The sequence below is a fragment of the Cheilinus undulatus genome, linkage group 2 (genome assembly GCF_018320785.1).
Source record: "Cheilinus undulatus linkage group 2, ASM1832078v1, whole genome shotgun sequence".
NCBI classification, from domain to species: domain Eukaryota; kingdom Metazoa; phylum Chordata; class Actinopteri; order Labriformes; family Labridae; genus Cheilinus; species Cheilinus undulatus.
Window position 1 is genome coordinate 29,820,942 of NC_054866.1, and position 15,000 is coordinate 29,835,941.

At 38.3% G+C, this 15,000-nt stretch overlaps 2 protein-coding genes across 6 annotated transcripts; one reads left to right on the top strand and one right to left on the bottom strand.

Moving 5' to 3' along the window:
* Window positions 1-285: 285 nt before the first annotated feature.
* On the bottom strand, window positions 286-8,754 carry mre11a (MRE11 homolog A, double strand break repair nuclease). 2 transcript variants are annotated; one of them, XM_041797329.1, is made up of 20 exons: window positions 8,695-8,754; window positions 8,035-8,111; window positions 7,693-7,825; window positions 7,381-7,541; window positions 6,357-6,444; window positions 6,103-6,244; window positions 5,909-6,023; window positions 5,547-5,732; window positions 5,288-5,459; window positions 5,106-5,186; window positions 4,894-5,023; window positions 4,699-4,799; window positions 4,414-4,584; window positions 4,268-4,327; window positions 4,020-4,194; window positions 2,783-2,869; window positions 2,505-2,569; window positions 2,365-2,426; window positions 756-852; window positions 286-602 (listed from the first exon to the last, which is right to left on the bottom strand). In XM_041797329.1, the coding sequence occupies exons 2-20, from the start codon at window positions 8,049-8,051 to the stop codon at window positions 561-563; spliced, it is 2,085 nt and encodes a 694-aa protein (XP_041653263.1). In that variant the 5' UTR covers window positions 8,052-8,111; window positions 8,695-8,754; the 3' UTR covers window positions 286-560. The 2 variants fall into 2 exon arrangements, with proteins under 2 accessions (XP_041653263.1, XP_041653267.1); XM_041797333.1 differs by having other exon boundaries at window positions 8,637-8,713.
* Window positions 8,755-8,998: 244 nt separating this feature from the next.
* cep57 (centrosomal protein 57) lies at window positions 8,999-15,000 on the top strand. 4 transcript variants are annotated; one of them, XM_041797596.1, is made up of 11 exons: window positions 8,999-9,244; window positions 9,552-9,735; window positions 10,058-10,258; window positions 10,349-10,548; window positions 10,634-10,762; window positions 11,308-11,385; window positions 11,526-11,621; window positions 11,977-12,057; window positions 13,363-13,583; window positions 13,668-13,812; window positions 13,896-15,000. In XM_041797596.1, exons 1-11 carry the CDS (start codon window positions 9,197-9,199, stop codon window positions 14,070-14,072), a joined length of 1,560 nt encoding a protein of 519 aa, XP_041653530.1. In that variant the 5' UTR covers window positions 8,999-9,196; the 3' UTR covers window positions 14,073-15,000. The 4 variants fall into 4 exon arrangements, with proteins under 4 accessions (XP_041653530.1, XP_041653538.1, XP_041653547.1 ...); XM_041797604.1 differs by having other exon boundaries at window positions 10,349-10,479; XM_041797613.1 differs by lacking the exon at window positions 11,977-12,057.

Here is a 15,000-nt window from a genome sequence, read left to right on the forward strand (position 1 = left end):
TAAATATTTTACATTACCACAGTGAATTGCAGACCCAGTTAAATCAGTGAGACAAAAGCAGAGAAGAAGGGAGCTCTAGGTCATTTGTTTGAGCCTATGACTCCCAAAATGCTGAACAATTTGCAAAAGAGCAACTCATCTTTCTTGCCATACTACTTGGTAAACTCTACCAAACAATTCACCTGCCCTGTACATCCCGTAGAGGCTTATTATGTCTATTTTTGTCTCTAATACCATAATCTTTGAGGCAGAGTTCCCAATTTAAAAAACAGGGGCAACTTATATAGGAAAAACATTTATTAAATCCTCAGCATGGACATGGAGTTCAGAGTAAAAGTTCAAAGTACAGCATGTACGTAACTGAGCCCTTTCACCAGAACATACTGACTGGACAGCTTCATACAAGGCAATGATAGATCATCAACTTTAATTATTTACTGCACAAGACTGATGGGAGAACATGAACTATAAAGACATTTGTGGTTTCTAAACTGCTGCTCACTTGTTGATTAGAATTTGCAGATTTTATGGAAGATCACTCATTATATGTAGAAGATTGGTTATCTCCGTGAACCACGGCTGGGGCCTTTGAATGGGTTATCCTGTACAAGAAAAGAAAGAGATTAAGATTTAAAACATTACATTATCGGGATACAACAGTCATGCCAACATTTAGATATTTTAAAATGGGGAGCTCATTTTAATTTCCCACACCAGATAAATGCTGTTTCATTTTCTCTGCTTTTTGTTTTTACCTCTTCATCATCACTGTCATCAAAAGCAACTCCTCTAGAAGTCTGGCTCTGACTCTGAGAGCTGGTCTTAGTGAAGGATGAAAACGATGATGATGGTCTGTGGGAAAAAACCGAATAAAAAAGATTTTTTAAGGACAAAGTGTATAAAGTTGCTTGGGGAAGAAAGCTCCCCCTTGTAACATGCACTCCATCCTCTTATCCCCCACCCCCCCAAATGCTGTAACAGTGCTGCCTTCCTAGTTCCCACTGGCCATCATTTTTCATCAGAAGGCTGGGTGTACGGCCATTTCCACACACAGATCAATATTCATCAATCTGAGCATGAGCTTACAGTAGGCTCAGATCTCACCTGAGCTCACCACCAGGGGTCTCTTGATCTAGACTATAACAACAGATGCTTTGCCCAGCTCCACTCACTTCTGCTGCTTACTCTTAACTATGAATTGAGGAAAAAGTCCTCTCTATTTTGTGTGTTTATGAAACAATAAATCCCAGTTTTTGTTTAATGGATGAATATCACATAATGAGGGAGAAAAGCTATCAATAATAGGCCTCCTTGTTCCCAATGTAACCTTCCTAGAATGCTTTTTGAGGGGCTAACAGTGGCCCTCATCGAACCTGCTTAAAAACCAGCACAGATTTGGGTGTAGAAATCATTTTGCAGCACGGTCCATGTGTAATTTATGAAGCGTGTGTATCTGGCCAATCACAGCGTATGACTGAGCGGGTGTTTATAAATACGGCAGCTGAAAACAATTGTTTAAATAACAAGCCCCTTCATAATTACAGTTAAGATGGCCTTGCCCCACGAATTTATGACTTGGAGATACCTAATACTGCAAAAATACCTGCTCCCTTTATTATGGTTTCACTCTCTAGGAAAGGAAAATTACATATTTTTTGTTTATTCTATGTTAATTTTTTTGTTGATTTTCCATGAAATATTACAGTGAATACTAGAACTTTACTAATTACTGAAGGCTGTCTGTTTTTTTTTTTTTTTAAATAAATTGATAAGGAAACACTCGTTCATCAAATATGCGCTGATCATCATCATTTAAAAAGCAATATTGTTCACAAGGATTATCAAAGCTTTGGTTTAATGTTAAATACGCTTTAAAAGTCATATCTGATCTGATGCCTAAAGATTCAGGCTGCAAAGTGATTGCACACTAAGTTGAAAACATGAGTACACAAGTTTAGACAACACACATTAAATTTAAATCCTCTAATTTTAGCAAAGGCTGTTGGCAAAAGCTGTTATCTCTGATCTACCTGTGCCACTTTATAACATATCCTCTTGGTAAAGCTAGGATGTTTTTAAATTCACAGAATAAGGCAACTTTACAAGTTGTAATTTCACTAGTATACTACGTTTTTCTTTTTACCATTATGCCAAAATTACATTAAGGGGCTAAAAAAAGATGTTAATGCAACATGAGCCTAATTTTGTTATGAAACCTTAAGTATATTTTGTCACATTTTATAGTGCTTGCAATTTTATACATAGATGTTAATCACAGACAGAGAAGGAGAAAAAAAGTCCTTTATGTGTATTTTTTTCCCTTAAAGACAGAACCACCATACTAAAGATGAAAAACATGCATACCTTGCTGTGGGTTTGGTTGTCTTCATTACAGGTATATCTTCATCTGAGTCCTCAATGCTCACCTGAACAGAGGGAGATAAGCTTTTACATAGGAATGAGGAGATGAGTGGCAAATATGTGTGAGTAGTCATTTAACTCACTTCATCTACTTTATAAGAAGCTGAGGCTCCAGTCCGAGATGATCTCTGGGATGGAGCTTGAAAAGCTAAACAATAATGAAAAAGAACATGAAGAAGCATAGAAGGAGTTGATGCGAAAGAAGGGAAAAGCTAAAAGGTGTATCTTCAACAGATTAATACAATGATGAAGTAAGATTACCATCTCTTTGACCCCTTTGTCTGACTTAAAAATGTTGTACACCAGGCATAAACTGTGCAACTCTGTATCATCACAGTTATTCACAAAATCTCACCCTTACCTTGCATAATGGTTCTGCTTTGGGTTGGAGCTGATGATTTCTGGGAGCGACCTCGACCAGTGGGTTTTGGTTCAGAGGCTGTTGCGCCTTTATGGACAGAGAAACAGTTCTGAACAGGGATTTATGGACACCCGGTGTTCCCCTTCTGTTCTATTTAATACGATTTTAGGGTTTTTACAATGCAAAGACTTAACGACAACTAAATCTTCAAGGTCTTTGTCCAGAAAGCTATGTGGGTTATAATTTCTGTTTGCATATTCTGTAATGAGGGCTTTGATTTTCATTATTCGAAGTGCCCTGGTTTCTGATTGTTGTCCAAGCTGTACTGACCATTTATGATACATCTATCATAGGCAGTGCTGTATACAGGAGAAACAGTCCATGAGGACAGCGGAAACAAGGGGGAATTTTCTCCATGATAATGACATACTAGCTCCCATCAATGTTATTCTTATAATGATTTATTCATCCCTACAAATGAAAATCTGGAAAAAATTGTAGCTAACAATCCATCATAGATCAGCACTTTAACTTGAATGACAAATCTGCTTGATGCTGTGTTATTCAAGCCAATTAACGTTTAGATTTTCTAACTACCTTGAAACACACCAAAAAGGATTGATCCAACCTTCATTTAACAAACATTTTAAAAGTTGTTTTTGTCTCCTCTTGAGGTGAAGCTTATATTTTTACCTTTTGCAAATCTGCACCATGATGTTACTTTAGTTGGCAAACTAAATCCCTTTTAAATGCAGGTAAATAACAAGAAAAGACATCCCTTTTTCCAGGCTCATACCGCTTAAGTAGGACTAGTTAAAATATCCTTGAGTCTTTTACTTAAATCCTCAAATTTAGCCTTGACTATCAACAAAAGCTTTGAATTTTGATTAATCTGTTCCACTTGTGTGAGTGTTTAAATAACTAGCATGAACACTCAGAATGGGAAACATTATGTTGAGCAAGATGTTTTAATTAAAGTTACAAACAATTCTAGACCTTTTTTTCCAAAACTTGAACCAGTCCATAATTTAGAAGTGAATAAAGATAAACCTGTAAACAATAAATCTTCTCAGCTATCCTTTTACAGTGTAAGTGGGTCATTAGTTCATTAGTTGTGTCTACAGTGTCTCCTGCCACTCAGTCACTTTGTGGTAAATACAACAAAGTGTACATTCCTTAGTACAACTATTTCCTATCTTTTATCATAATAATGTAAGAAATCATTGGCTGGTCTCACCTCTCCCCCTTCCCCGGCTCCCTCGCCCTCTGCTGCCCCGTCCTCTTCCACGTGTTGGGGGCGGAGCCGAGCCTCCATCAGAGTCCATATCAACATCAGCAAGATCATCTAATATGCTCTGATCTAGAGACTCATCTCCACGCTCCAAACGGTGAGCTTTGGCTCTGTTGATAGCCTGTGAGCAGATAGATAAGTAGTTAGTAAAAAAACAACACAACATCTCAGGCTTTTAACCAGTCAGTACTCACTTCTTTGATGTCATTTTCCTCCTCTGTCGTGTTCTTCTTGGAGTCTCTGAATCGCTGAATCTGGAAGAGCAAAAACATGCACTATTATAATGATGTTCAACATTAGCATTGTCTGCCTTTCTACCCATAAGAAGGCCTTTCCTTACCTCTGTGTCTATGTCCTGCTCTGTGATCACTGCTCTGGCCTTGAGGTGGCGCTGTGTCTTCTCTAACTGGTAAGTGATCAGCTCCTCGATGGCATCTTTCTCATCCTTGTCTACAAACTCCTGAATGGCCTTGCCCATGCCATGCTCAGACAGAAGCGACAGCTGCACTGTCTGTAAGATATACACATAAACTGTATATTCTTAACATTTAATGATAAAATAAATGAAAACAAGTCCTAGGACATTTTGTAGGTGATTTAATGTAAATGAGGTTGTGTAGAGTACCTGCTCTGCTGCCTGAAAGTATTGTTTAACTAGGTCTTCCACTCTCAGTCCCTCAGTAGCTTTGTTTTTTAATATTTTGCTGTAGTCAACATTGACCTCATCTGAAAAATACAAAGATTAAAATCTGTCAAATACACTATCATGTATCTATCATGCATTACATACAGCCTCAACTGTTTTCAGTCTGTGTCTGACCTTTGATGTCCTCCTTTTGCTCACGCTTTCTGAGAAAGTGAATGAGATCTTTAGGGTTAGCTACACGGTCAACAAACTTCTGACTGAATCGCGCAGTGTTAAATGACTCAAAGCCCCCACTGTAGTCCACCTATGGGTCAATGGAGAGGATATATTCAAGCATTGCATCAATACAAATATGTGTGTAAATCCTGGATTTGTGTCCATCTTACCCTTAGGCGAATTAGTGGTTTCTCTGGAGTGAGTGGACAGCCGAGTCTTTCTCTTTCAGCCTCCTCTAACATCTCTGTGACCTACAAAGAGAAATAAATAAGGGAAAAGATCACACAGAGAACAAAATATAAGTACAATGGATGTTATACACATTCTGTTTGTTTGTGACTTTCTGAGTTACCTTTGCAAAGCACAAGTTCTCCACTTTCTTAGTGACCTGCGGTGTCTCAGGGGTGAAGAGGTCCTGATAGTCAGCCAGCACCACATCCTGGATGAAAAACTGACGTACCGTCTTCAGTGGGATCTTCTGCAGGTTCATCCTTTTGCCTTTAACCCTCAGTAGTCCTATGTGCCTAAATCCGCACAAACATACTGCTTTAGCTTTTGGAGTAATAAAAACAAACACCAAAGGTACAAAAAATTTGGGTGCCTTTTTGTACTTTTTGGTTGCTTCTCCGGGAGAAAGAGAGGTGGCTACAGAACTTCCAGGCTGTGTCACATAGAAGAGCTGCTGTTCATTTCTGGTTGGTGTTATTAAACATTCGTGCTCGTGACCCCACACCACCAAATCAAGAAACTCATCCAGGAACTGCTCAGGGATATAGTTAGTGGGTCCATGTTTACTCCTGTTAAAAAACACACAAAGTAAAAGACCTTGAAGTTTTAATCCTAAATTTGAATCACAAGTATTTTTATGAGGTTTAAATGTAAAGGATTTATACCAACTGCATGGAAGACCAGCCAAATTATTATTCAACCTCTTAAAAAAATGCTGAAAATGTCCGTATATATGCAGTCACACCTGTTCTGGTGGATGGCAAAAAGGTTAAACCATTCATCTTGGTCTTCTTTAGGTCGAAGCATTGTCACCTGATTGTTGACAAACATCCTGTACAAACGCTCATCTGGGATAGAACCTAGACACAGACAGAAACAATCCTAAATGTATTAATCACTGGACTATGAAAACATTTTTTTAACACAAAATGCACTTACCAAGACCGTATAAGGCTAGTTTGGAGGTGCCTTTCTGTAAAAGGATGGGGCTGATTTCTATCCTATCCACTGTGTGGGAGTGACCAAAGTGATTGACTAGACCACTCGCACTGAGCAGATCCAATGCACACAAACTTTCGGCCTTGAGGAAGATAAAATAACATGACAATAAAGCTGATATACTTGAAAAAACAGGCATGCACATGTTACAATACTGTGTCTAGTGGTCACCTACTGTTTTAGACTAAACTTACTCCTGTAGGATCGTCATGATTACCATGAATGCTGAACACAGGAATGGAGATGTTCAGGTTTTCGTCCTGATAATTTACCCAGGGAAACCTAAATTAGACCAACACATATATGACAACATTAAGATCACAATGATTTGAAGTGAACATGAGATACTTGATCCCAACAGAGAGCAGTGTCAGGATATGCACTTCCTATATGGTTTGATGTGTTATATCTGGAAATGTAACACAAAGGAAAGAAAGATCAGCCAAAAAAAAAGGTTGGACATTGTGAGAGAACTACATGAAATGGAGAAAGTTATACATGCTTTGTTTTTGTTGTCATTGCAAGAAAAGCCAATAAAATATCAGTATAAAAACAAAAAAACAAATATTAGCGTAGATCGGAGTGGAATCAAGTATATGCAGTCACTCAAATGACTGTAACTACTGAGTAGTTTTTTGGGGTAGTTGTATTTTTTAGTACATTCTCTTCAACTTAGGTAAGTTTTAACTAGAGTAACTGTAGTTTAACTTGAGTACAATACTCTTGTACTTTTTCCCTTCTGTTGACTACACAGGAGCGCATAATGAGAGAATGATTTCACATTTCATCCCATAACAGCCGTTATCTTTCACTTTATTATAAAGGTGTGATTTTACCTGAACAACCTGGTTGCGGATCTTTATTATTATGTTGTTATTGCCATTAAAGAAAGATCACGCTTTACTTCAGTAGCTTCTTAGGCTGAATGTGTTTTTTTTAGTTCCTTATCTTATGTATTTCTTGGTAAACACAAGCATAAATCATTCTACATTATGACCAACACAATATTAGATAAATAAAAATTGTTTTCCCATAGGTCAGGCCTATATGTTAGAATGAAATTGGATGATGCATGAATCAGTATGAGTAACATATCTTTATCTACTTCAATCACAGTAAGTTAGTAAACTGTCTGTTTTAACTTGTAATCTTGTGAGCAAATATCATAACAACAAAAAGCTCATAAAGCAGATTACACAGATTGCAGAATAAACTCACTGGGTGGTGTTGAAGTTTACGGTCTGGTCACTAAGAATGTTGAAATGTATGGGTGAGTCCCCCATACAATATCGTCTTAGCAGGGTGATGCAACTGTGGAGGCATCGTCTTGTGGGCTTGTTTTCATGAAACAAATCACCACCCAGCAGGATGAAATCAACCTACGAAGAAAAAAAGTGAGCAAAAAAAGAAACAAAGCAAGATTTTAGATCAGCTGGACTTTGGCATCTTGATTCAAACATACAGAGTTAATCATGATTTCAATTTACTGTTGAGGGGACTTTTTGACCCTTAAGACGGATGAACTTGCACCTGATTTGTCTGGGCACATTTCAAAATTTCCTCAAAGGTGTTAAAAGAGTCATTGCCGCGGATGGCATCCTTCTCAAGGTAGCCAACGTGAATATCAGTAGCGATCAAGATCTTGAAGGTATCCTCATCATCCCTGGAAAAAGAGACAAAACACAGTGAAAAGAAACTAATACTAATCCTATGGTAGTATTATGAACTTGTCTATAACTCTACAATTGACTACACTGTGCATATAATGTAAACAATTAATACTACTCTTCAAAAAAAGTATAGAAACTTTTGTTAACCAATAACAATATATTAGGCTCAATGATGTTTTAAATCATATATGTAACAACTCACAGGCTTTCAGAGGACATGATGATGAATGATGAGGAGGGATCTGTTTACACCTGACAGGTGGTCAAGAAATACCGGTGCTGCAAAAATTGTCAATGCGGTTATAGTTAATGTCAAGAAAAAACTCAGGGATGCAGCAACAATATCACAAGAGCTATTGTTGATACAGCTAAGATTATGAATGCTACTGAATACTGAAGAGCTATAAAATATTACACCACATCATCAAGATCAAATCAGTAAAGCCAGCGAGCGAATAGGAGATGTCAAACAACTCTTAGTTTCGTTATCGATCAGTGTTTCTATATGGAAGCCATGCTTACAAAACAGAGTCTACATACGACACATTGCATCCTAAATTGAAGAGTAAAGTAATAACTAGCTCACAATAACCAGTTCGTTAAGTACTAGCCAGCAGGAGTAACGTGATACTGAAAGCTAATAAACTTAGAGGATGGTAAACTTCATAAACATTAGGTTAGCTTTCAATATAAGCTAGGAACCATTAAGAGCAAGCTATCAATGTAACACAATGCTGACACATTTTTAACGCTGCATATAAAAGACGTCTGTGTATCACTTAATACATCAGTAAATTCATATACTTATTTGCTGTTCATGCTAACGATAACAGCGTGGAGAAACTCCTTGTTTTCTACCCACCTCCTCCGAGGACCAAAAACGACGAAACTTGTCCTTAAAATCCCGGGAAGTCTTGCAAGCTCTGGCCCCGCCCCTCGCAGGAGGCTTTTAGGTATTGTAGTTTCACTCAGAAGACGGCCGCTCTAATCTTCAAGTCTCAGCAAAGAGGGAACTACATTTCCGGTAAACAAGCGATATGCGTTTGTTTCAATTACAGAGACACACCGGTAGAGCTGTCCGTCCAACTTAACAGTTGCGTTGATGAGCTCGGTGGCTGAACGGGCAGGGCTGATATCGATATCATTCAAACCCATCAGTAATCCTGGATTGTCAAGCGATGTTTTCAATTCACAACCCATATTAGCACTGGTAGCTCTAGAAACGCTACACAGCTAACACGATATTTATCATAAACAAATAATACTTGGCTTTAACTCTGCTTTTAAATTGATATTTGAAGACTTTAGAATATTTTGACAATAGGTTTTGCGAAAGCGAGGTACACTGGACTGGCTGCCCTTCAATGGAGGCTCTGTCAAAAACAGCCGCAGCTGATGCTACGCGTGAAAAGGTAGCTTCAAATTAATTTACCGAATTTGGTATAAAGGAAGGATTAAAGCTACTTCTCTGTTCAAGTTTGAGTTAGTCGTAGAGATAGCTGAAAGGCTACCTAGCAGCAGTTGCTACAACTCGGGTGTTGCACACTGAAAAGTGCACTGGAGTTGCATCTTGATGTTTCATCCAAGCTGGAGAGTACTAATAGATTAGTTAATTCATCTGCTGGTTATTGCTTTTAATGATATTGCTAATATCAAACCAACATTGCTGATATGTTTTACATATTTGCACTACTAAAATATAAGCCTGTTTCTCTGCAGGATCTCTGTCCACCAGCACGCCGCGGAGTAGTATCAGACAGCCTGTCACTCACATCTTATAAAGAATATCCTGCTCACCGTCCTTTCATTAATACACTTGTGCACCACACTCCTCAAACACGCACACATCAGTCATTTCGCCCATCATCACCTGTCAAGGCATTCCCAGAGACTAGCAGTGCAGGTAACTTATATTTTGTACATTTGTATATGCATGTATTTATTCCCTTCCCAAAGTTTCCATTGAGGTATTGTGGTGTTCACAGCTCCATGGTTACAGCATGTGCAACATGATGCCGCACTACTAGAGTGTCTCAGCTGCACAGGCATCTATTCATCCTTTAACATTATCCTCCTCTTATAGTCATCAATCAATCCTAACCTTAATGTTTTAGTACACTAAAACTATAAGTACACCTATAGATGATTTTGAAATCAACCAGTTAACCTTCAAATCTTAAGATATTGTACCTAATCTCATACTTTCAATGTGTGTACTCTTTTAGCAATCCTTTCTGCTCTGAGGAACCTTCAGGAGAAGATCAGGAGGTTAGAGTTGGAGAAAGGAAAAGCTGAGCTTAGTCTACACACTTTGGGGAAAGATCCATCATACACACACGAGCAGAGCAATCAAGTCCCAGGGAGACTTTTAAATGATCAGACAGACACAGAAAAAGAGATCAGGGATCAGTCTAACTGCAATCAAGGTGGGCATGTTAAAAAAATATAACCTTTGTCAGAGGTAATTTTTTTTTTTTTTTGTATCTTATTATGTTCTATTGTTTTTTCCTCCAAAGTGTTAATCAGCCACCTGGCTGCTGCAGAGTCTCGCTGTGTGAAGCTAGAGAGACAACTGGATCACATGAGAAGGATGCTGCGCAGTGCCAAGGCAGACAGGACCAGTCTGCTCAGACAGCAAGTTAACCCTGTGTGTCTTAATGCCATTGGCGGGGATAGAAATGCTAAGTCTCTAAGTCTAAAGACACATCAGATCTTTGTAATTCAGTGTTTTAGAGTAAAAAACACCGAAGGATGAGTGAGTAGATTTGTAGTGCTATATTTATTGTTCTCTGCATTCTTAGGTTTCCATTGAGAAGGCCAAGCCTGCTGATAAACAGGCCTACGCAGTGTCTCAGCATGCCCAGTTGAAGAAACTGGAGCTACTGGAGCAGGAGTATCTTCGGCTGACACGCACACAAAACAACGCAGAGGTATGCACAAAGATGCAGTGAAATGAGAGTGGTTACTGACCTTAAGTTCAGAGGTACCTTGACCCAAAATATTTCTAATAGGCCACATCACAGAGTACAGTCTAGACCTGCCCTCTCAGCTATGAATTGGCACTACAAACAAAGATTGATTGATTAATTGATTTCTATTCAAATGACGGCAACTTCTCAAGCCTGGTCAGAGTGAAAAAAGTGCTTACTTAAATAATATTTTTGTAAAGCTTAGCTCTATATACAGGGCCTCAAGAGTTCCCAAAATATCCTTAACATATCCTTTCCTACCCCCTGCTGCTTTCCTTCCAATTGCTGAATACATTTACCTTAAACTAAATTTGAGAGAGAATGTCACTCAACTTTGTTCACATCTCGTTGGCAGCAGCATGGTATTTTTTGCTTTTAAGTAAGATGTAAGGTGTTTTACTTGTACTGATATGTAAGTTGATAATAGCCAATAGGAAAAACAGAGCTTCGATTGTCATAATTTTATTACCCCTATGATGATAATTGTTTGTGTTTGAACATGTAAGGTGAAGATCCGGGAGCTGGAGATGAAGCTGCAGGAGGAAGAGCACCAGAGAAAACTTGTCCAGGATAAAGCCAATCAGGTAACAAGAATATCTTTTGATATTCTCTATAGCACCCACTGCCTCCTCATGTGTAATGTTAACAGCTTGTAACGTTTCTCATATTTGAAAGGAGGATTTCTATATTTGTTTGTTTGTTTGTTTGTTTGTTTGTTGATTAGCTACAGACGGGTTTGGAGGCGAATAGGATTCTGCTGCAGTCAGTGTCACCTTGCCTGTCCTCCAGACAGTCCAAAGAGAAGAAGTCTGACTCAAAGGTAGAGACCCTCAAAGGAACAATGGTTTCTTATCTTATATGAGTCAGAATTAAAACAAGTACAGGCAAATGAAGTTGTAATGATCATGTGCTTCACACAGAAAATTAAATGAAAACTTAAGTAGTTTGGGGATAAAGATAGATTCAAAATCATAGAGGTTCAATTTATTTGTCTTTAACTAGAGTATAATTGTTGACATTTTTTATATCGTTGAATTGATACTTGCAAGATTTAGTTGTTATGATAGCTAAGTTGATTAGTTTATATGTATATGGTCCAGTTGTTTAATATAATGGATCAGCATTAGTCATGTAAATTTTTTGTGGACTAATAATGTTTTTGTTGATTTTCCCAGAAAGCATCACCACAAGCATTGTCCCATACAGAACCACACTATAGACTGAGCCTCAGAGATGTTCCTTTTGTTGCTGGAACGGTAAAAATGTGTTTATAGTTTTAGTGTTGGGATAAGGTGGGATTTACTGTCAGATTCATCGGTCTTTCTAACACTGGTTCTCCCAGTGAATTTTTATGTTTTGCAAGAAAAATCTGTTATGTTCATTTTAAAACTAAGTAGACTGCACTTAGGCTCATCCACACTGTGCATTGCCTGCAATCAAGAGTCTCACTTTTTTGCCTCTCATGCATATACCAGCCCATACATCATTTCTGTGATGTAGGTATACCTGCATGCATGTGCAATGAAGGTGCTGGCAATGCAGATGGGGGGATTAGCCACAAGCTAAGAGACTAGCAGTGCCACTTCAACAGCTTTTCTCCCTCATTTTATCCTAAAAATGCTTTTAAAGGGTTTTACTGTACTATCGAGCAAATAAACCTAAAGGAAATTGGATAGATTGAAATGGCAACTCAGTTCAAGATGAAAAGTTAAAAGTGAGCAGTTATGTATCGTTTGTGGATGAGGCGGTGTAGGTACCAAATCAGAGTGTCAGATCCTCTTGGGGCCCTGCGTTTACTAGTGACTTTACACAGTAGGATTGATTGTATTTTGGATGACGAATTGGCTCATTGTGTTGAGTTTACAGAAGTAGCTTCATGGCATTTTTAAAAATCGCTGCTCTGTTGTCTTATCTACAGGAATACAGGAATATAAATTTATGGTGCTAGTTGTGTTCGTCTGATTACAATCTCCAAAACAAACAACATTAGCAGTATGACCAGAGTGCAAACCGCAATTACTCAATGTGAAGAAAATATCCACTAAAAATAAATATATATTGAGCTATTGTTTACATTTAATGAAACCTTCTTTTTAAAGATTTTGCAAACTACTTCCTTTAACTGTCTACCAATTCTGAGACCTGCTTCATTTAGTGAACAACAGTAGTTTCCTTTTGTTTTGTTTTTTTTGTTGTTGTTGTTGTTTTTTTTTACATTTTTTGTTGCTGTTAAGACATGAGCCAAAAAGCAAGAATGGTTCAAGGTTAAGAGCTGTGTGCAAACTTAAGGGCTCCTATTACTGAACTGAGCCAAACAATCCAGATCTCTAAAAGGAGCCAGAATTCCCTAATCCTATGAGCGAGGTTGGATGGAGACTTAAAAGCTATGCTTTTTGTTTATTGTTGGACTTCTGCATATTATAGTTGACAGGGTGGCCCTTTGCTAGTGTCTACCCTATCAGACCAATCCAGATGGTATCTGAATGCTCCAAATGGATGTTGACCCTTGTTAATGTAGGGTCTAAACGGGGTCTCCATCTCCTCTTTGTCTTGACTTTTAGTCAGTGGGGTGCAGCCACTCAGTCCGAGCCAACGTCCAGTCAGTTTTGTCTCTCTTGAAGCGACACCAGCCCCACCTCTGCAACAGTCATGTTCTCTCCAAGAACACCAAAGAGACAGGGAACAGGTGGTCAGATTCTTCCTCCACTTCATCCTCTGCCAGTGAAGAGGAGCTTTCAGAGCTGCTGCAGGCACTGCAGGAGGAGCTGCGGCTCATGAGCTTGTGAGTGTAACAGCATGAAAGCCCTTTAATGAATGAATGGCTTAGAGTAGTGCTAAACTTTTGTCTGTATGTGTGTGTTTGCAGGGAGCAGGATGAGTTAATGAGGCAGGTGGAGTCCAGCGTGTCTGAAGAGGAAAGAAGAGAGCTTCAGAGGGAGCAGGAGAGGCTGCTGCTGAAGATGGAGAGGAAAGGAGAGCAGATCAGTAAACTCTACAAACACAAAACACAGGTAGGCTAACTCACCAGAAAACTAAGCAAGTCCACTCACAACCAATCTATGAGTGTAAGGATTTGTTTTGTCCTCTTCTCTAGATAAAGAAGTTTAGAAAAGAAGCTGTTTCCAGGCGTAATGAGGTGAGGGCAACAACCACTGTGTCCTCAAGAGGTCACTCTACAGGATCAGTCAAAGTTCGACCAGGAGATAGGAGCAGGAGGAACCTGAGGTTGCTGAGGGATATGAAAGCTCTGCAGACCTCATTAAGGACCTAATAAGGACTTTAAAAAAGAAAGCCAGCTTTATGATCTTATTGGTGCTACATTCCTATAGTCATTATTTCACCATCCTCGCAGACACTAACTGATAATCACCACTGAATATGTTTGACCAAGGTAAAAGAAGTGTCCCTTTATGAATATGGTGGATTGAAAACTTTTTTATTCTTACCCTTTAAAGATAGCAGTATCAGGCACCAGATCAAGTGCATTTAACAAGGGAGATTAAGCTCATGATAGTTTAGCCATCAAGTGTCTACTGGGCCTTTGAAATGAAAATAATGGGTTTTTTATTTTTATTCAACCTATTCTTTAAAGATCCCACAAAAAATGTATTCGTTACAGCTGCTGCTTCAACCATCAGCCTTAAATTCCCATCTTCTTTTTTAAACTTGATGTTAAAATATTCCACCTGCGGGGGGGGGGGGGTAAACTTCCAAAATCACAGCTCAGCTTTCTGAAGATGCTGCTTGGCCAGGTAAAATAGTTTAATTCTAATTTCTTTTACATTTTTTGGCATATATTTGATTAAAGAGTCCCAAACAATACAAAAAGGCTAAAATTTAAATATATTTCAAAATAAGCCAAAAGTTCTTCAAACTGAATCATTCCAGTGACATTTTGATTGATTGTTACAGATTTCAGGATTTCATTGAGTGTACAGAAACTGCAGCAATACAATTGTTTGATAGTTTTATGCTTATTATAAGCCATATGATGGTGTGCAGGACCTTAAAAATTACACTTTGCTGTATTTTGTGAAAGACTAATCTGTATGATTGCTGATTAAAAATGTGTGTACATATCACATGCATACATGTTTTGTTAAAAAAAAAAACAGAATATTTGTATGTATATCTTGAACTGAATTCTGATATTTCTGACAATCATGAGTGACCTATTTTTTGACTGAAATTTATTTATC

Coding starts and splice junctions, on each gene's coding strand:
- mre11a (XM_041797329.1), bottom strand. Junction 5,187..5,287: donor AGAACTTGTGCTTTGCAAAG/GTAACTCAGAAA, acceptor TTCTCTTTGTAG/GTCACAGAGATGTTAGAGGA. Junction 853..2,364: donor ACAACCAAACCCACAGCAAG/GTATGCATGTTT, acceptor TTTTTCCCACAG/ACCATCATCATCGTTTTCAT.
- cep57 (XM_041797596.1), top strand. CDS start 9,197: ATGGAGGCTCTGTCAAAAACAGCCGCAGCTGATGCTACGCGTGAAAAG. Junction 9,245..9,551: donor CTGATGCTACGCGTGAAAAG/GTAGCTTCAAAT, acceptor GTTTCTCTGCAG/GATCTCTGTCCACCAGCACG. Junction 10,549..10,633: donor TAAAGACACATCAGATCTTT/GTAATTCAGTGT, acceptor CTGCATTCTTAG/GTTTCCATTGAGAAGGCCAA.